This window comes from Barbatula barbatula (genome assembly GCF_947034865.1).
Source record: "Barbatula barbatula genome assembly, chromosome: 13".
NCBI classification, from domain to species: Eukaryota; Metazoa; Chordata; class Actinopteri; order Cypriniformes; family Nemacheilidae; genus Barbatula; species Barbatula barbatula.
The window spans coordinates 20,598,607-20,621,040 of record NC_136776.1 but is presented as its reverse complement, the minus strand read 5'-3'; the positions used below and the strand labels follow the sequence as shown (position 1 = coordinate 20,621,040).

At 39.9% G+C, this 22,434-nt stretch overlaps 1 protein-coding gene across 1 annotated transcript in view; it reads right to left on the bottom strand.

Moving 5' to 3' along the window:
• Positions 1-22,193, bottom strand: part of cntnap5b (contactin associated protein family member 5b) — a gene marked incomplete at its 5' end in the record, with an annotated part of 40,652 nt that extends 18,459 nt beyond the window's left edge. The window contains 8 exons of the mRNA XM_079471020.1: positions 326-596; positions 3,434-3,577; positions 3,726-3,910; positions 4,940-5,143; positions 8,456-8,603; positions 10,388-10,581; positions 11,651-11,761; positions 22,121-22,193. Of these exons, the coding sequence (XP_079327146.1) occupies positions 326-596; positions 3,434-3,577; positions 3,726-3,910; positions 4,940-5,143; positions 8,456-8,603; positions 10,388-10,581; positions 11,651-11,761; positions 22,121-22,193 (1,330 nt within the window). The remainder of the gene's footprint in view (positions 1-325; positions 597-3,433; positions 3,578-3,725; positions 3,911-4,939; positions 5,144-8,455; positions 8,604-10,387; positions 10,582-11,650; positions 11,762-22,120) is intronic.
• Between the last annotated feature and the right edge of the window lie 241 nt (positions 22,194-22,434).

Genomic DNA, 22,434 nt, shown 5'->3' with positions numbered 1-22,434 from the left:
TTGAAGTAGTAGTTAATACCATAATCATAGTAGAAAAATCAAATCTGTCTTTAAAATAGAGATGAGACAAACAGTCTAATACTATATATATATGTTCTGAAAACAAGTTACGATGTATACAGTATACATTTTTTATTTTATTTAATCTATCGCAGTGTGACGTCATGAACATCTGTGACAATGGCAAACAAATTTGATGTAATGAAGCAACGACCAATCGGAATGAAACTTTTCTGGGGTGGTGCATCATCAGATCTCAGTGGACAATATTAGGATCCAACGTAGTACAAACCATCACACATACAGAAACAGACGTGCGTCTTACCAATGACTATGTCAGAGCTTTGCAGTGCCGATCGGTGGTGTGTGAGTCTCAGCTGCCCATTGACAATTAGCAACAAGAGCCTCTCAGTGTCTCTTCTCAACGAGGTGGATAGTAACATCCCCTCTGTGTTCCATGTCCGGAACTGGAAAGTCACCGTCAACTCCTCGCCGTCTGACACACCGGCCGCAGGAAGTGACAGGAAACTGCTGCTGGAGCTCAGAAAGGTGGCGGAAACATGCTGAGGCTCTGAACAGGTAAAGGTCACGTTTCCCTGAAAGGAGAAGTTAAGGTTGGAGGGATGATTGGTCAAAGTGAGAGTGCCATACAATTTCACAATTATTTTATATCACAGTTGTCAGTTGTTTTGTAGAATCTGAAACAGTTCAATGAAAATGAGATCCATTTTTATATGATGAGCTCGAGTTAATAATGTTAAATCTACTTGTTACAGAATACACAAATTATCAAGACACAAAGGACAAAAAGACATATTTCTTCATTTGACAGCCCTGCTGAAAACAACAACAAAACCCTGCACAGATCACAATAGAAAATGTAATGGATTTAATGGTTATAATGGGAATTGTGTTGGATTTGATTGAAACTATAATGGTGTCTACTGGTATGCGATGGATTCTGGGATGTTATCTGGCGGATGGGAATCAGTAGAACACTATTAAACCATACTGGAGTAATGTCTAAAACTAATAATGGAAAGATCAAATGGTTCATAATGGTATCTTAACAGAAATCATTAGAATTTCTGTGATGGTTGCTATTGTTTTTTCAGCAGGAGGGGTTTTGCCCACAGGTCAGCTGGAAAACCAAATTAAGTACAACAACATAAAATCAGATGTTTTGTCTTCAATGGAAACAGGATAGCGTTCTGTATTTCGACCAATAATCTGACAGCGCCGGACTGTATGGTGGACCGTTCATTGATCCGTGCTCCAGTGTGGCCTCAGACAGTAAGCCGCAAATGAGCCCGACTCCAGACTTCTGGACCGCAACACAGGGACCACGGGAAGAAACAAATATGTTTGGATCGTAAAAGGGCAAGGGGAAACTTAAACACCTACAAAGCTTACGATGAAACCGTACCCACTGCTGCAAAACACGGTCGTGTGTGATACGTCACCTAAAATACAAATGATCTGATCATTTCCTTATCCTCATGTCATTGCAAACCTGTATGACTTTCTTTCTTCTGCAGAACACAAGAAGTATATTTATAAGAATGTTGGCAAGCAAACAACATTGACCTCCATTGACTTCCATTGTACAAACAAAATGTCTCAAAATATCTTCGTTTGTGTCTCACACAAAACAGTCATTTACAGGTTTTGAACAACAAGAAGGTGACGTATTTATCCAAGTCAGGGAACACTAAACAGTTGTCATGAATCTTACAACATTCACAGAAACGCTGACCCTGGTTAAAACCAACCAATTACGAAACATTCTGTACGATCTCACTGACATAAAAACATTGTAGACTTCCTGACCCAGACACACCGTATCGCACAATACATATCTGCTATGCTAAATCTCCACTATGATGGCGCTAGTTACTCCAGAGACACGTTGCCTCATTGCTTAGACCTAATTGAGCCCCAAAGGCCCCTTAGGAGTGCACGGTGAAAAACTACTGCATAATTGAGGGAGAGAGAGCGAGGGGTGGTGTCCGCTGTGAAATTATCTGAGGGTGGCGGGGACTAAGTGGGACTCGGGCATTTCGGTTATTAGTAGCGCGCACTCGCTGAACTCCTATCTGGTCCATTAAAAGATGCAATATCCAGCATGTGGGCCGTATTAATGGCGGGGGTGATTAGCTGTGCTCTGGTGTAGTTGACTGCGCTGATATGACAGCGGACGACAAGCCATTAAACATGATCGCAGTGGGGAACGGGCGGTAACAATGAACGCGTAAGAATGAGATCTCGCAACGTTGCTTTATTTAGAAACGATTGTCATTTCTTGAGGCTGTGAACTGTGAAAATGCAAAACAATAATGTAGAATTGTGCGGTTTATTTTGGGACTATATCATTTGGTCATTAGCGGGAATATAGGACTATGTGTTCTTTGTTCATTCCAAACGTGTATGACTTTTATTCTGCCGAACACAAAAAAAACTAATTTGAAGAACTTCAAAATATCTTCTTTTCTGTTTCACAGAAGAATGAGTCAAATACAGGTCGATTTGAAGGTCAACAAATGAAATTTGTATCGTCAAATACGATGTCATTGATTCACGAGCAACAGCATGTCAACGTTTGCCACAAAATAAGCGTAATGACATCACAACTTGTATTTTCCAAGTAAAAAGACAGAACGCTGTTGTTTTGCATTTACCTGAAAGAGGATTCTGGTCATTCTACGTTCATTAATCGGTATAACTGTGGGAAGATGGCTGTTATATATAAAGCAATCGAAATGCTGTATATTTATGACGAATACAGCAATAGATCCTCAACAATATAAAATAACGTGGGCATTTCAACATCACACTCCTGGTTTAGTCAGATAACCAACATGTGCCATTAGGCTAAGCCGTCCCTCTCATTAAATTCCTTTTCATTTCAAGATGACCGTAATTCAGTCCCCAGACCTTTCGCGAGCCAGCAAATCCTTTTACAAGACGTTCGTCAGCAAATCTCTAATGAGGCATAATCCAAGTCCCGAGGACCTCTTGGAAACTGACTGCTCACCTTGTAAAAGATATTTTAATGACAAAGTTCTCTTGCTTTGTTGGAATAATGCGAACAAAACCACAATTTACTCTCGCGAAAAGCTCCCTTGTGCCACTGTTTATTGGCGATGGCTCAAAAAAACACAACGCTGCGGTTTGTTCTCTCCTGCTGTACGCCAGCGCTGAGATGCAGTTCTTAAAAACGCAGGTAAAAACTAACACCACTTGGAGAATGTTATCCCACATTTACATGCTTGAGCTATTAGTAAAGAAATCACTAAAGACTCCAAACCAATCCATTATGATTAAGTTATAATGTGATTCGTCTAGGATCGCGGTAATTGTTCTTATTGTGCATCTTTACAGGCCCTAACAACAACTATCACATACGGTTATCAATAATAACAAACATTCTCACCACGCTGTAGATTTGTGGCTTGCGCCGTTTGGCCAAGTCAATAATGTTGACTCCGTTGTAATACAGGTTCTCCATACATCCCTGAAAGTTCTTCCGTAGAAACGTGCCTGGCTTTCCGGGTAGAGGGATGCCTCCGATGCTGAGCTTTGTGAAATGAATGGGACAGGACAGCAATGGTAAGGTTTTATAAACACAGCGAGACATTTCCTTTTAGCACGTAGATCTAATGTGTGTTCGCTATTATGTTACACAGTAATGCGATACATATTTCAAACGTAAGAAACATCCTCACCTCGTAATCGACCTCTAGCGAATCGTCGACGCCACCCGTTCTCATTCGTCTGGTTAGTCTGTCCACGGTGAAGTTAATCTGTTTGTTAAATCGCTCGATCAGGACGGAGTGCCAGTGCTGGTCGTCTAGCAGACTACCCAGAAACGCAGAAACGTGGCCACTGCTAGCACGCGTCTTAGCATCGTCTTAAGAGAAAAACGGAGAGGGTTTAAAATTAACAAAAGGAATGACCCATCTATCATTTTCTTTTTGTAACTAATAATACTACTTTCTGTATGTTTATTTTCATCAAATCGTGCTGGTTGACCCTGTTGAAAAAAACAGCATATGCTGGGTTAGGTATGTTTTCATGCTAGTGTGTGTTGGTATGTGCTGGTCATTAATGGTCCTTAGCTAGTTTAAGCTGGCGAGGAACCAGCACATGACCATCTTAAACCAGCAAACCAGCATCCAAACTTACCTATGTATGTAGTTACTATAAAAAACTTTTCTAACTTTTTTCAAAATCCATTTTGAACCCATCTCCTAAATGTCGTTTACTGTAATGTGAACAAAAACATTTAAATTGTGAAGTATTTAAACACCACGCTAATATTTGTACAACCTAATGTACGCATTTACGCTAATGTAAACAAAACAGTCCAACAGTGCAATAAAAATGACAAACAGTAATCCGTATAATTACTCAGAATCGCATCAACTCGAAAACCTAAATGCATTATGAAAATCTGAATTTAGGGGTGAAATGCGCATAATTGTCATTAAAACGTCCCAAAGCAAAAGCTTGATTTATGTAAATGTAAAAGGAAAACATTGCCCTGATGATCAGCATCAACATAATAGCATTTGTGTGTACTTCAGCAATCAGAGCTCGCATAACGTACGCCGCGTTCGATTTGACGGTTGCTGCTAATTGAAGACGAGACTCTGGGACTTTAAACCAGCCCTGGTGACAGCTCGCTACACTTCTGTGCGATTCAACCTCTTAATCAAATCTCTGTTTCACAGCCGCGATTGTGCTGGCGGACGTTTTGTCTTACTGAACGGCTCCAAACATGTGTACAATCTAAACAGAATCTCATAAGGGCCTCAAATGCATTTAGTGTTTTAGTAAGGGCCGTAAATGGTACGTGAGAAGTGTTAGCGAAGATTATGAAGATAAAACACTACCGCGCATGCTTAAGAAGGATTACAAAACTTAAAAGAATACAAACCGAGATTGATGTGCAGAGCCAGTCTGCCCTTGTGTAGCTCCAGCGTGATGTAATCGCCCCGTTGCCCCTCACCGTGAACGAGAACCCCGTCCGCACATTGACTCTTGAACCGCAGCGAGATTACATCTTTCACCGTGCTGGTGGACTTCTGATTGAAGCGGTACAGCAGAGAGCTCCTGCCGTTGAAGTCTGCAACATCCGACTCTGAGAGTGGGAAAAACATTTCAAATCCGAATCATTAAGTGAAATAAATGAGGGTAAAGACATTGTACACAAAGACAAATCTAGTGACAATGAATGGAACATCGTACTTGAATTTTGAAGGGGACGCGGGATCAAAATTGACCTTATTTGCCTTCCTACAAAACATTCTGTGATCTTCTTCTGCATCGATGTCCAAAGATGAAATATATAAACACATACCCAAAGCCGAACAGCGGGGGGAATCCGCCAATAATATTAACTAGACTACTATATTTTCCTAAAGTAAATGTGAGAGGTATTGCCACTTGTAATTAATGGGGGTTTAGGAGGTTACTAGCCTGTTGCTAGTGTCGCTACGCTATTTCGGCATACCCTATGTATGGATCAGCCCCTGCTTTAATGCCTATGAGATTTTTGTATGTCTATTTTTTTAATCCGTTTTCATTGTCTACCAGGTACAAGTCAAATCACTTTAATCGCACGACACCTTAGCAAACACTGTGATGTTACAGATTTACGTAATTGGATTTTCAAAACGCAATAAAATCCCAAAAGATCCCACTGAATATTCACTCAGAAAGGTGTTTGGTTAGTGCCAGGGGTGGTCGCCAAATAAAACAAACCCAAGCTCTTTCTACTGTGGAACCAAAAAATATATATTTTGAGAAATCTCGAAGTCAGTTGAAATCGTTTAAACTTTCCCTCTCCACAGTCCTGTTCATGACCTAGGCAGTAGATTTCATTTTACCCTTAAAAGGTTCCCTCAAAAAACATGGCAGTCTCCAAGCAAGCCTTCATAACAAATAACATCTCAAGTAGTAAAAGGAAGAAATGTGGATTTTGACCTGGGCGCAGAGGTCGGGCAGTAAATGTATCTCTTTTTCTCCATCTCCCCTCGCCAAACGGACCAGGCGCGTAGAAGCAAATCTTTGCAGAAGTGGCATTATTATAACCTTAATAAATATGGAAAGCTTAAAAAAAAGAACGTTGAAAATGCGGTCAGGTTTTGGGACAAGAAAAGAAAATGCACATTGTATAATCCTTCCTGAGGCGAAGAATAAGTACAGTCAAATTCAAACTCTTTGCTGTGTGTAAACTCTGCCAGACTGTTTGTAAAATGCAACGCACAGCAGAATTAGGCTGTGCAATAAATTATTCATGATATTATTATTTATTCTGGATTGCAGATGGAAAAATAAACGTATAACCTTTCGGTCTACCTCGCTGCAAAGCCTACCCGAAATCCACATAAAGCCCTTCAGAGTTGGGATTCATTCTCCAATTTTGATACATTCCTCTTATCCAACTTACTGTAGAAGTCTTGAAGTTGAAAGGAACCTTACATACTTTCCTAATGCACTTTCCCTGGTGCACAGTTCACCAAGTTCACTGTTCTTTCTTCATCGTTTCAGCTTACCAAGACTGCCGTCTGCACCATTTTACACATTTCAACATGCAGAAATGCAGGCAAATTTGTGCATGCCTTATTGCTCCAGCACACATACACAAACAAACAAAGCTGGCCACAAACCCAGAAGTAGATCTCACTTTATCTATTGGTCTCTTGGTGGTATCAACGCAGCAGTGCACAAATGTGAATTAATGGCCATCGCGCAGCGACGCACGCACACAATGATCTACACACTTGTATGCTCCTGCAACACACTCCTTATTTCGGACACACGCGCGCAAACTGTTTATTCCATGAAGCCACGGCCTTAAATTGCAGTTAGCAGCAAAGGCACTTGACAGATTTAAAACTAATTGACTTCAGGAGCATTCAGCAGTGCATGAATAAGGCCAATGCACCACCGAGGACGTTCGAGTTAGAGCATACGCGCGCGAGAGAGAGAGAGAGAGAGAGAGAGAGAGAGGGAGAGAAACCACTGCCCTCAATGTGTGTGTTTCTCTCTCACCTCAGACATGTTGGAATGCTCTTTATGCCATCAGTGACGCCAAGTATTTTCCATTCACATTCCACTCTTTAACTGAAGTTCAGGTCACCAGACATGTTCATATGCGCTTTGTGCTAAATTCGTGCGACCTTGCGTGAAGCCATTATAAATACAGAGTGCACGAGCGCCAGGCTAATTATAAATGTAATTACCGAGCGCTAATTCAGTGCTCGATTCACCGGCCGCCACTTCAAAACGCGAGCATGCCCCCACCGCTAATGCTAATGCTAACCTGTCAGTGGTCTGACTTTGAGAAAGCGCTAGCGTCTGGGGTTATCAAACCCTATTACTGAAATACTGTGTGGTCAGCACCCACTTATCATGTTTGATCAACGCGGTAAACCGAGTCGCCCCAAGCGGTGTCACATTCCATCCTATCTCACCAAATTAACGTCTACAGAATAAACACGGTGGTGATAGGTCGCAGAATCAAGCTTTGAATTGACAATGGGCGCAGGTAGCGAGCGGACTGCAAATGCGGTCGACCTGAGGAGAACGAAACAAGGAGGGTGTTAAAAAAAGAGAGAAAACAGGCACAAGCAGTGCCGTTGTTATAAATATTTCAGGCACAAGGCGCATATACCCTTGAGGTAACCGATTGATTCTAACTCTGTGCTTTGATACACACGGAAGGCAAAGTCTAAACCAACCCAGGGCGACTGCTGTAAAAAAAAACTTTACACCATCTATGAATTATCTGCATCTACAAAAACAGCTGAACTTTGGAAGCACTAGCTGTTTTTAGCTGTATCATAAAGCATGTTGTTAAGCATGTTGTGATGTCAGGCTGCAAGAGAGTTATAGGTTGGTCACATTCAGGGTCACTGCTTAAATTTATGTGGCGTGGGACATTTTTTAGATGGCCCTGGGAAAACATTTTTATGAGTGTTGTGCCAAGAGGTCAGTATGTGACATTTACAGTATCTTTTGGTTTTAAAATTTTTCATATTCACTGTACAAATTCGCAGTTGAGAGATTACCAAAGTTGAACTTTACTACGCATGAAGAATGCTTTAAGAGTGCTGGGAGATGAATCCTCATAGGGATAGCTCGCCCGTATATAACAATAATTTAACCCTGTATATTACTCTTTCTTCTGTGAAACTCAAAACATATTAAGAAAAATGTGGTTTTATGAACACACGATGGAGGTCAATGGGTCAATGTTATTTGGTTACCAACGTTCTTCAAAATATTTCCTTTTGTGTTCTGCAGAAGAAAGAAAGTAATTCAGGTTCAACATGAGAGTGAGCACATGATGAAAGATGTTTCATTTTTAGGTCAACTATTGTTTAAAAATGTCCTCATGTCAGTACAATTCCAGGACGAACATTTATTCCACAAAAACGGTACTCACTGTAAGCACAGCCATAGACCTCCACTCTGAGGCCTATCCATCCCCCGGGACTCCAGTCTAACGGCAAGAACCGCAAGAATCGTGTTCTGATGGAGTGTGAGAGCTTGTGGTGAACAATCCCATCTGAATTAGGGTTTCCTGGGAACGTCTGCAGTGGTAAAATTAACAAGACAAAAAAGAAAACAGTAATAGTTACATGCATGCGTATATATTGCTAACCAGTGCCGCTAGAATTTTGTAAAGATCTTGCTTGTGTATTTTATGCATGAACAAGGCCATGTGTTAAGATCATTTGTAAGGAGCTTCTCATTCATGATACAATTGGGACCATAAGCTTTGTACAGATTTAGCTGTACTTCCAGGGGGTGAAGGTTTGTTTGGTTAGCATGGACAGTGAGCCTGCTGATGCATCCATTATGCACAACATTATCCAGGCAAAAAGCATCCCCACTGACGCCCATTAAAAATAAGCCGTGACATATAAATGACAAATATTTTCTTATAGTATACCAGACATTTTTCCAGAGCCTGATATTTTGAGAACTTAAAAGCGTGAAATGATCTTAAATTTCCCCCTGTTTGCTACCATTGATGTCCCGGCTAAGGAGAACCGCCAGTGAAGGGTTTGGGACCGTGTGCGTTCTTCTGGTACCATGAGGCAATCTGCATTGTAAGGACATCAATTTACCGCAGCTAACAGGTAATGTAAATATATAAAAACCAACACGAGTTTACCTCACATAAACTCTCTCAGACAATCAGAGAGTTTCAGGCAACGTTCTTCAATTATCTATAGATAGAGTTGAACTGTTGCCAATTTGAATTTACCTTCAATATTTAAAACTAAAACGAAAAGGTTAGCAGGGAGCCGCCGGCTGCATTGGTTTCTTAAAGCTGCCCTCATAGTGTCGCAGCTAATCCAAACATCCAGGTTTAGAATAGCTGGGGGTGATCCCCGCAGCCGCGCCGCCTACTAGAGGAGCGGGCAGGACCCGGGGCGCCTGGCGCTCTTGAAACCCGCTCCACGTCTTTTAATCTTCCACTCATTAAAATGCTTCACACCTTCAAAGACCTCCATTAAACTCCTTTCTCAAACTAATCAGCACCGTTTTTTTCCCAGTCGGGTGGAAGATAAAAGAGGCCAACATCGAACCATCAGCATACAAAAAAAAACACAAGTAAAAAAAGTGGTAAGAGATGAGTTCGAAGGAGAACCCCCCCCACCCTGCATCCACTTTTATGCAATTGCATTCGGTTTGTTTAGCGCTCATGATTTCTTTAGCATGAACCTGACCACTCATAATGAGACTAGGTAACGGCAGACGAGATCTCACCGAGTCGGAGCTATATAAGAACGCAGGGTAATGGTAGAGCTTTGAAATGACTAGTATTGATTTAGGGAAGGTGGACGAGGCCGTTTGTTTGCCTGTAAGTGTTCGGTGATGCAGCCGACCTCTCTGGCAAATCAATCGATTCCAAAGTTGTCAAAGTAAAACTATCACGGAATAAGGAAAAGTAATTCGACGAGGATTTTAGGCCGAGCTCATGGTGACCACTGAGGTCGAGAGACCATGAAATAAGTTTTGCCATGGATATAAAAGTCACATCACTCAAGACCAGGAGTGTATTTAATCTTCGTTTAAGTGATTAAATTAAATTCGAGTCGTTAATTAAACCGTGAACATTACGTGGATGGCCGGTTCTAGACGAAAGGCGGTTGCCAAGTGTCCGAAAGCACAGTGGGAATAAATTCATTTTTTCCTTCAAATTATTCCAGTTTGGTAAAGACATAGAAGCTAAAGAATGATGGAAGCGCGAGCGTCCTATTCCATAAAAAGGCCCTGATCCACTTTATCAAGAAAGCTTTTACTGTACTTATTTCCAGTGCTAATGCATTATAAATATAATAAGGTTTTTTTTTAGAGTACTGACCCCTACATTGTCCTCTTGTCTGAACTGCTTCCAAGCTCTTCCTGTGTCACTGTAAAGCAGCATGTAGCTCGTCACCCAATCAGGGCTTCCGAAACGACCTTGGGTTGCCACAGCTGTGACCTCGACCCGTTCCCGCAGATCCACCTGTAGCCATCGCTGTCTGTCTGTGCGCTCTGGAGCCCAGCCACCTCCTCCTTACACACATACACGAACACACAATACTCTGGTGTTAATCCAAATTTTTGTATTAAATTGTAGAAGTGTGATGGAGCCATAATTTAAGTAAAGCAAATATATCATTCTGATTGTGGATGTGTAGTGTGCTTGCTACCAAGTCAATGCATATCAAAGCTTCGACGCCACAAATCTGGAAAACATTGTCAAGTCATCAGCATTCCTTCCATCAACCCAAAGGCTTTGTTTTCAATTAACACTGGGTAACACACTTAACGCAGATCTTTACTTGAATCGAGTATCAAAAAACGTTCCCTTATTAACCAAAGTTAAACTTTTAATTAAAAGCAAAAAAGGTATAAAGCAGCGTTCAGCAGCCAGCCACAACGTCTTTCGGGGAGCCTGCCAAGTGTGCTCCTTTTAAGCTTGGCTGCGCACACTAATTAGGAAATCTAACTTATATTGGCACCGTATCCGTTTAAATCACAGCACAAATGGATGGGAATTCCAGTGCTGGAGTAAACACACAGCGATGATCCGCTGGCATGTGCATGCTGAGTCACGAAGGGCGTCTGCGTTCTGTCAGGCAATAGAGTAAATCGAGCTCTTGACCTGTCTCTTGACCTGTAAGTCAACTGAATTCAAATCAAATCAACCCTTAAGGCTGAGGAACATTGCATAATACTTGGTCACAAGTTTAGCTTGAAATGTTCCATGCTGGCATTCAAAATAGGATTTTTTACATGACAAAGTATGCTTGCTGGATCTAGATCCATGTTGGATTCATTGTTACGTTAACTATTAAAACTAAATGACATAATTAATTTGATGTTACTAAGTAGTTTAATAATTGAATGTGGGATGATAAGAGTTTGCATTACATTACTTTAAGAAACATCCAATCACATTTGAGCTCAGACTTCGCTCATCCAATCAGACTCATCAATCATAATAAAGACTAAATAATTTTTATATAAGAAATTGTGTGCAAGAGGGTAACATAATGGAAAGTAATACATTTTCTGTCAAATCATGTAGCAACACCTCCTTAAGCTAACAAGCATGTTTTTCTGCTTTTCGGTCGCTCACCGTCTTTTCTGTTGAGCTTGGCTAAATACGGCGACTGGCTGTCAGAGAAGGACGTCGAGCTCTGGAACGATGTGGGGGGTAGAGACGACACGAGCGGCCCGTTGCAGTGATCTAGAACAGAAAATGCAAATGACACAATCAAATTTTGCGATTACTATGGTGACCACAGACGATGTTAACAACAAGACGTCGTTCTGTACAAATGTTGTACAAAATGGTCCTTGAAATACGTGTCCGCAATTTTCCACGTATATAGAGACGGTTTCGATGCAACAACATAAACAAATGTAAACAAAATGTTACTGCGCATGCACGCTTTTGTGGCCCAAACCAGTACACAGTAATTTTTTTATAACAAGCAAAATAAATAACTTTATAAATAATAAGTTAAGGAAATTCCATTAGCTAGTAAGTATAATGTCTAGCCAGTATTATTTTAGGTTACCAAACCATTACGTGGTTAAATTTACATGCGACAGTTACACGACCTATTTTTAAATATATACAATAAAATTCAGTAAATTGTTGAATTATTATACGATAAAATATTAATATAAATGAATATTAACATAAATAAAATTAAATATTAATAGTTAGCCGGAACGATCAACAAAAACAGACCGGAAATTAACATTGGGCCCGGTGCTTGTGTCCGATGAAACCATCCATAGAGATTTAAAAAAACAATTGAATAACCACTCTTGACCCCATATAAGATTGATGTGTTATACATAATTATTAAATATGAAGTATTACTGTCATCAAGTTTCGCTATGATGTCATCTAGGCAGCATGGGCGGAGAAAGAATGTTAATAGCCAAACATATTTCCGAAGCAAAGATGACCTGCACGAAAAGTTTTGGCAAACTTTAAAAAGTGAAAAAATAAAACAAGCAATAATAGCAAAAACAAGCCTTATTAAATATGTTTATACTGTCACGATTCAATATTTCCTTAATTTGCAAAATTATGCACTACATTGTCATCTTTTTTTAATATAAATGCACAAAAGATGGCATATTATGAAGAAAATGGTTTGTTAATTCTTGACGTCAATCTTGGTTGAAGACACCGGTTAATGGACCAGTAGGGAAGCAGTCAATGTGAATGTGGTAAACTTCATTCTTAAATGGACTACGGGCCTTCAATCATCAAGTAAACATGTGAGGTAGGATAATGAAGGGAAAGCTAGAGAGAGAGAAGGATAGATAGTGTCAGTGGATCTATGAGTCTCACTTGAGTGTTTGAGGAAGCCAAATTGATTTCTCAGCTAATTAACCTTTCAAAAGCTTTCTGAATGAGCCTGACATCAAATACCATCACTCACGGTATTGCAAATGTTTTCCTGAGGGACAGAGAGTTAAAAGAGAGAAAGAGAGAGACATAAGGATTAGAAACACATGAAACGCTGAGCGTCAAGTAAGGTCACAGCAAGGAGAGAGGCCAGGGGCAAGAACTCGCCCCTTTCTCCCTTTACAACGGTTTCGAGAGACGTAGGACGTCTCCGGGCAAATATGCCGTAAATGAAACGCCGTCCTCATGCTCTGCGGTATATTTAGTTTCCGAAAAATCCCTAATGAGAAGACCGGGCAACCTCTGAAGCAAGTTTCGTCCAGACGAATACTTTTAAAATCCGCCCCACGATGCATTTTTAAACAGGGTGTCTGTCGCTATCCGGCTATCTTCTCCTCTGTAAGCGAGTAAAGCAGGCAAATTGAGCGAGTGATGTTTCTAAAACTCATAAATATGAATGATGAAGATGACTGACAGGGGATTTGTGCCCGTGCGGTGATGGGCGTGTGGAGCGAAGAGGAATCCGCAGGCGCTCAATGTCCACAAGCGGAAACGTCAAGATTAGATTTTCCCGCGGAGGGGAAGCGAGATAGACTTGGCGACTGCTTAACACCTGATGCTCTGAGGGTAAAAGTCAGAGATAGAAATTGATATAGTGTGATCATAAAGTGGGAGATCCATTCTGGGAGATAGCAAGTGTGTCGGGCAGACAGGAATACGAAAGATACATTTAAAAGGTGTAGAATTTTGAATAATCACTTTACTTTTTATCATTCAAACAAAAATCTGTGTTTGAACTCTTTTCTTATAATTATATATATAATTATTTTGTATAATATAATTTTTTTTAACAACTATTAGTCAGAAAAAGTCTGACTAAAGATAAGTACTGAATGTTAAAGGTCACCTGCAATTCTATAATTCAAACAGTGATGGTGATAGAGATCGCAAATGTAAATCTTGTTTTGGCTGCAGATTTTATGCAGATACATATCATTTACATATTTTTGCTAATCATTATGCTAAAAAATATTTATTGTAATCGAATACAATGAGCTGATTACTACTAACATGATTGGTTAATCATGGTAATATTCATCTCTGTTTAGCTTATTAATTAGTGACAACCGAGGGTACTCGCGCATGCTTGTAATTAATAAAACAGTTTAATTAATCAAGAGCGGCTCTTGGATAATATACATAACACCTACAAAGAGCAATTTATGACAAACACGAAAGCCCTGAGATGTTTGCACACGCACACGCGTGGCTGCTTGTTGGACTGTAAAATACATTGTTTTTCTTATATTTGACAAACATGCTACCCGTAATTGTTTCTACTGGGATCACAAGGATTCTCTGTATGAATGCTACGACGGGCCGGTGGGTGGAAGAAATAAAATTTTTGTTTACCTTGGAAATTCTCCTAGTCAGCACTGTGTTTTCTACTGACATATGCATGCTGTGAAATTAATGTTTATGGGTGAAAAACAACTCGCGGTGGAGATATTAGATCGAGGATTGCTCGTCCTATTCGCTGTTTTGCTTGCTAGACAATCAGACGACGTTTTAGTACGGACGGAAGAATGCGTCACAAAAACCAGTCTCAAAAGCACTCAAAAACATGTGCCAAATCGAATCCTCGACTGTTCGCTGCCCCTTTTAAAAAAAAGACCCAAAGCTTTTAAGCAAATGCTGTTCTTGAAAAACATGTACGAGGCTATTAGCGCGCGCGAGAATCCACGAAATTGCGGGCGGCAGTTCAAAGCCAACCCCCCCCCAGGGCCGTATTCTTACGCTTTATTGGACGTATAAGCGGCCCGATGCAAACCCAGCACGACAGTCCATGTTTTCCACTTTTAAGACTCTCCACCTTTAATGGAATTCCCCGGACGTCTTGGTGCATTCGAGCTGTGACAGAACATATGATTTCTAATGTGATTCTCAAAAAGCTCTTCCCACATTGAAATGGGTCTGGTTGCACAAAAAAACCTTTCCGGCGGATGCATTGAGAGAAAGCAAGAAAGACTACAGCTTAAAGTGAAATACTGAATGCATGGACAGCAACATCCTGTAGAACGTGTGAAACACTAATTTAAATCCTGTTGGAGATTTCCTCATGTAGCCGGAGTGTCCTAGATCTGTTTGAAGACGGTAAACAGCATATCCGCTGTGGAGTGAAGCTTTTATTTTTATTACAGTATGTAAGGTTAGAACCTAAAACTACAAGCAAATAAGCTGGTATACATACTGAATACTTTCAATAAAAGTTTTCGCGAAATGCGTAAATGTCGAATTATCTAGATTTTGGGGTTTAAATCAATCTGACCCCTCAAATCTCAAGTACCTCAACATATTTAAGCAGTCTATGTTTCTTTTTAATCATATTAAATCATACCCATTCTACATTTACTTAAGAAAAGCCCTATACGTTCACAGTACAGCCTGGTGCCTTCGCTCAAGGCATTGTGGGTAATTAAAATGACTTGGGCCACGTTTTTGCCCTCTCTTCGTGCCTGGCATTTAGCGTTGACCTGATTTTAACGGTTGCCCATGGCAGCGACGGCTGATGTAATAGAGGAAAATGAATGGGAGGCTGTTACTTAAAGCTGACAGCGACAGAGACGCACCTCACTTCCGCTGTGAAACACCGAGCTCACCTCGGCAGGTAAAACACGAAAATAAGAAATGAGAAATTATCACACAATTCCTTTTGACTACAAATCATGGCTGTCCTTCCGAAACCTCAGATGTCCAAAATTCACTGTTTTTCAGGAAATGGTATATATTAAGTAAATATTAACAGTCACGTTTAATACTTTGAATTGGTTCCCATTAAGAAACAGAAGGTGACTTACAACAATGAAAGATACAAGACAGCAGCTAAATATTATTATTAAAGAAGCCCACATGCTTTGTGAAGTTCAACATCACATGATGCTTTGAAGGGCTTAAAGGGACACTTCACCCAAAAATGAAGTAGTCAAAAGTGCCCCAGAACTGTTTGCTGTCCTACATACAATGTCTTCACAAATGTTCAACACACACAAAAAAAGTCATTTTTCATACCAGTGGGGGGCAAGATCTGTCTGGGTATAAGCATTCTTCCAAATATCTTTCTCCGTGTTCATCAGAACAAAGACATTTATATTGATTTGCTCGAAGGTGAGTAAATGAAGACAAAATTTTTCATTTTTGGGTGAAGTATACATCAACGTGAAGGGTGAAGTATTCCTTCAACGTAACTATTCCCAAAAAAGGATCATTCTCCATTCTGCATATTTTACCTATACAAAAAAAATGTAAACAGTTCCGTTAAGTTATGCCATCTGGGACATTAAGGACAGAACTATGTTCCTTCAGAATTCCTCCAGAGCTTGTCTTTCAGTCAAAACACGCGCTGTTTTGGAGAGTTTAGCTGAGAAACGCGGTCAGATCTGGATTGATCGTGAGTCACCTCAGGGACGTTTAAATGCAGGTCATGACCAGAGCTTCCCCACGTATTGACTGTCTAAACGTTCTCTCATTCACCGCAGGAACACAAAGGACTTTCAGCATTCGGAAACGTACATTTCCGTCTTTTTACACAAAGCTATCATGCGGCTTGAATATTTGGAATAAAGTGAACGTCAAACAGCTCAAGTCATACTTTGCGCTTTTACTTTTGTCCTTTCTGGATTTTGACAAAGTGGATTGCTTGATGGAGAATCTGCTCAACAACTCCAGTTGAGTTTCGCTGAAGAAAAACATTAACATGAGCTTCGAAAGACATTAGACTGAGTAGATCTTTAGTGCTATTTGTAGTCCGTGGAACACAAAAGAAAGAATTGTCTCTGTGATACAATTGAAGTTAATGGGCTGCTATGTTGTTTGCTTTTAAACATTCTTCAAAATATTTTCTTTGTGTTCTGCAGAAGAATAAAGTCATACATTGACTTTACAAGACATGAGGGGTGAATAAATGACACAAGAATTTCAATTTTACGGTGAACTATACCTTTAAATGCTCTTGAAAGTTGTCCATTATTAGCACTGACTTTAAAAACACGATTCTACGATGTGTTTAACCTTGTTTAATCAGTCTTGGAACAACGACACACCGCTCCTCGCAAAGACCTCAGATTGGTCGACTAGATACAAAAACAAGCCACAACCTGCAACACATGGCAAGAATCAAAGCCCCGAAGAAATGTTTACAGAACCTCTTCTGCGCACCGCAAACACGATCACAGTAAGAAACAGCCAGGGACATTATTTCCTGACAAAGTGTGGGACGACGGCAGAAGTTTGTGGAATATTTGTGAAACGCCATTAGCAGCTTGTAATGGCTTTTGTTATGCCTTGGGTGATGCTTGCGAAGTTGCGAAACATATGTTCTTCAATCTAAACGCCCACTAATGCAGACAACATCTCATTACGGGAGGATACATTAAAAGAACCGTGTTTCTCAAACTAGTGTCGGGAGAAAACATCAGACCATCTGATTTCCAAGGTTCAGGTTTGTGAGTAGCAAAGTCTTCAGATTGATGGATTAGATCCGTCAATCATCCATCGCACGTTGTAGTTCTCTGGGGGAGCGAGGGGTCCTGGTTGACTTTGCAGGCATAATAACAAAAGACAATGTACAGTACTTGTGCACATCTAGTTTACATTCTCCTAATGGATGGCGTGCGCTTTTAAAATCTGAACGGATTGTTATTAAACAAAAACATCATACACTTGCAGACTTTTGGAAAGTTTCAGATAGAAACACACTAACTGATCAAATCTGCAGACAGAAGTCCAGACTGAAAATCTGAGCAAAAGTCTTGTAGTGTATTTTAGCCAAACTAAACTTTTCAACTGTCGATGGAAGCTCAGATGCCACTAAACGGAAAAACGTTTTAAGACCCAGCAAATGTTATTCTTCAAACCCGGTGGCTCGAACCCATAGTTTTGTTTTCATGATGAGCGACTATAAAATGCCCAAATGTTTAACGGCCAAATGTATCTATGCACCAAAATATGACACTCAAAGTTAAGACCATAAAACATCAAAGGTACAGTTTATATACAAATACAAAATCATTTACTCATCTGCTTGCTATTTCAAACTTGTTCAAAACACAAAAGAAGATATTTTAAAGAATGTTCAAAGCCAAACAACGGCGGTAGCCATTGACTTATAATGCATGGACACAAAACCAATGTAAGTCAATGAGGACCACCATTGTTCGCTCTTCTTTTGTGTTTTGCAGAAGATGGAGAGTCATAAAGGTTTGAAATAACAAGAAGATGAGTAAATGATGAGAGGATTTTCATTTTAGCGTGAACTATGTCTTTAAAATCCAATTTGGTGACACAATCAGATTAAACAGTTAATGCACAGTCCATCAGAATATATATATTTTTTTAAATATACATTTATCAAAATTGTAGTATTAGCTTTCTACCCTTGACGCCTATTCAGATTAACTCCACATTGATTATATATTTTTAAAACAGCTTTATCATTTCTAACAGAATTGTCATTTATCGAAAACCAAGACATTCTCTGGATCTTAGGAAGACAGCCTTTTTAATTTCATTTTCTTTCTGTTTTTTTTCTCACCCTGCCGTCCCACGCATCTTTCAAAATAGATTTTCTGGCATTTATAAACCGTCTTAAAATACCCAGCGGCGTTGTCGTGATAAACACATCACCGCAGCGAGAAAAACATGCGCGAGCAAAGGCCATTTAGGAACGGGTCTGGAGTTTGGAGAGGCGAACTTGTTTGTCTTTAACTTTTAAGGTCAGACGCAAACAGCGGTTATGGATCCGCCTCTTGTTTGGGGCCAAAATTACAGCTGACACATGTGCTGACAAGATAAAGGCAATTATTGAGTTAGACAATGATCTACTGTACACTGCAAGCGCAGCTATTTTCTCTCCTGGACAGGGGGAGAGATAGAGAGACGGATAAAGAGAAAGAGAGAGGACTTTAGAGAGTTAGAAAGCTAGGAATGATGCCCACACTCTTCATGAACCGGAGAGGTCATGGAATAATTTTTAGCATTTTACCGTGATACACCATGACAGACCAGGTCGCAAGGTTGTTCGATAGTGTGACGGACAGAAGATAAAATTATTCTTATGGTAAAAAGCATCATGAAATGAGTTTATAGAAGAAGTGACTTCACCCTTGAATACCATGAAAACTACAGAAGGTCAAAAAGCATCTGACCCTTGCAATTCTCTGGCCATAATGTTTTGTTTTTTAAGCAAAACTGTGTAACTTCATTTTTTCGCTTTGCACCAAATTGGTTGTATTCATTGTATTTAATCATTATCCACCCTCATGTCTTTCTAAACCTGTATGACTTTCCTTTCTAAGGAGCACAAAAGATATTGACCCCCATTGACTTCCATTGTATGGACACAAAACCACTGGGACATTTCTCAAAATATCTTCTTTTGTGTTCCCCAGGTGTTTGTGTTCCACCAACAACACTGACCCCCATTGACTTCCATTGTATGAACACGAAAACCACTGGGACATTTCTCAAAATATCTTCTTTTGTGTTCCCCAGGTGTTTGTGTTCCACCAACAACACTGACCCCCATTGACTTCCATTGTATGAACACGAAAACCACTGGGACATTTCTCAAAATATCTTCTTTTGTGTTCCCCAGGTGTTTGTGTTCCACCAACAACACTGACCCCCATTGACTTCCATTGTATGGACACAAAACCACTGGGACATTTCTCAAAATATCTTCTTTTGTGTTCCCCAGGTGTTTGTGTTCCACCAACAACACTGACCCCCATTGACTTCCATTGTATGGACACAAAACCACTGGGACATTTCTCAAAATATCTTCTTTTGTGTTCCACAGATTAAAAACAATCATATGCAGGTTTTAAAAACATGGGGATGAATGCATTCTTTTTTATTTTGGGAAAAACTATCCCTTGAAAATGTGGGTACCGTGGGTCACCTCTTGAATTCCAAAGCAACATCTGGGCTCCTAAAGCAAAACCATCTGAGATTGAGGACCAGTGCTCTGCGACCTCTTTATTCTACTGATTTAAGAGCAGAAGAGTCCCAGCTGAGTTCTCAGAGTCTGGACCTTACAGATCAGGTAATTAAAAGGAGTAATTGACTTGCGCGGCCGAATGCTGTCAGGCACGTTCGATCAAAGCGGAAAAGAAAAACTAGGCCACCGACAACAGACTCTCTCTCTCAAAGAGACTCTGGCTCACATTTCATGTGATCCATCTATTTCCCGAGCATATACGTCTTGAAATCATATTTACAACACAATAAACAATACAGAGGCGTGTTTATTTTCGGCGCCTTTTTCTAGGCCTTGTCTGCCTCGTAATGCAATTCGAAATTGGAACATCTATCTATTTGCAATCTGTTGTATGAAGAGTTTGTTAATTATAATTTGCAACCTAATGGGTTATGAGAACGGCACGGTTAGTGCGGGTATTAATATTGCCAAACTGCAAGCGCTTAACCACAGATGGTTTCACGCCTGCGATGTCTCGCGGCCTTCTGTTATATCTGTAATCTATAATTATTATCTAACGCTAATATTTATTTAGCGAGAAAAGCGCTACTAATTTAACACCATTTCCTGCGAGTTACTACAGAACGAGCCAATCACGGTGGATCTTAAGAAGTCTATTAAAGGGAAAGCACACCTATAAGTGACAATTTGTTCATCGTTTATCCACCCTTGTGTCATTTTTAAACCTGTATGCCTTTCTTTCTTTTGCAGAACATAAAAGTAGATATTCTGAAGAATGTTGATTACCAAACAACATTGGCCCCCATTGACTCCCATTGTATGGACCCAAAACCACAAAGACATTCTCAAAATATCTTAATTTGTTTCCAAGAGGCATGAAAGTCATACAATGACGTGTCAAGTTTTTTTTCCGTGGATGTACAGTATGATGGATGTTCCTCTCAAGTTCACACAGGTGACCTATCAAAGTAAGCACAGGTGTAGTTAATCACATAAACTACAGCATTGTTCCACTGACCACACTGGCCAAATACCTTCAAGACAGGATCAAATATTGATTTGCTATTTAAAAATCGACAAACCAACAAAACACTTTTTGGACCAATTTGCATTTGACATCATATGACATTTTCAGTCGTGCACATTTGCGAAAACAGACTAAAGACATATTTAAGCTGCTTTGAAGCGTGTGTTTAGGCACATGCAAATAAACACTCCATTAGAAACTTGCATGTTTGTGTTTGACAACCCTGAGACAACAAGCCTGTCTATGGGAATAATGCAAATCTGCGTTTAACGGATAACACAGCAATAGCGTAAATACATACACAAATATAGTTCTGGGTTTTCGATTTATCGCTGGTCTTTTCTTTGCACGCCTTCTGAAAATAAAGCTTTTCAAATTATTCTTAAGACATGAACAAGAGAGAAAAAAGCTAAAATAATGCCAGCACAAAAATAACATATAACCTGTAAATCTTGATAATTGAAATTTATGGCCCTGATTAAAGTCGTTAAAACTTAAAGTCCTCCTAAAAAGGACCTTGTGCGTGGATTACGACTCATCTAAATGTCATTGGCGGCGCTGATACAGGGAAACAGCGCCTTCTAGCGGACGTGTTTTCCAAATGAAATTGATAAAGCAGCGTCTACAAACACCGTTTTAAATAATAAATAATAAGTCTATTTATTGAAAGAGTCGTTTCAAATTCCAAATAATTATACACGTAGTTTCCTGAAATGTTTTCAATGTGTTTATTGTCCTACATGTGGGTATAAACCAAAACCATTACTTTTAGTCTAGACATGTCACAGTAGCATTAAACGCACGGGTTTACTGAAACCAATACATTACACATTCACATTAACAGTGATCAACTCGTTGAGCTACACATGCTTCGATTTAGCGACAAAGTAGAGCTATTGTAACTTTCAGAAAGGAAGATTTTGACAACGTCGAAGTATTTTTTCATATTTAAATAAATGTCATAGCTTGAATTGTAAAGTAATCTTTACATTAAAACGCATGTTAACTAAACTGTTATATAAACGTAAATGTCATCCTTCAATAACAACTAACGTAAATTATATGCAAATGAAAATTTACATTTAAATGTAATGTATATCATTTTGACATCCATTTGACATACAATAAAAGTCTTTTATGTAATTGCACTCACAGTTATTTGCTGCCAGCGTGGTTGGTAACGCGCACAGGAGTGCGAACGCTTGGAGGCTCAGGACGTCCATCATCATCGTCATCATCAGCTCGCCAAAGCACAATAACGCTTATCCAAGCTGTACCATATTCCCAGCCAGCGTGAAATAGGTCCGAATGGCAGTTCGGGTTCGGGTCCAGCTGCTGTCTAACCTCAAACTAGTGTTTCCAGTGATGAAACGACTGAGACACTCCCCCCATACTTTCTCTCAAAGACACACATCAGGCTCTTCCCAAGAGATTCTGCACATACTAAGTTTTCTTCCGGCTTAGTCT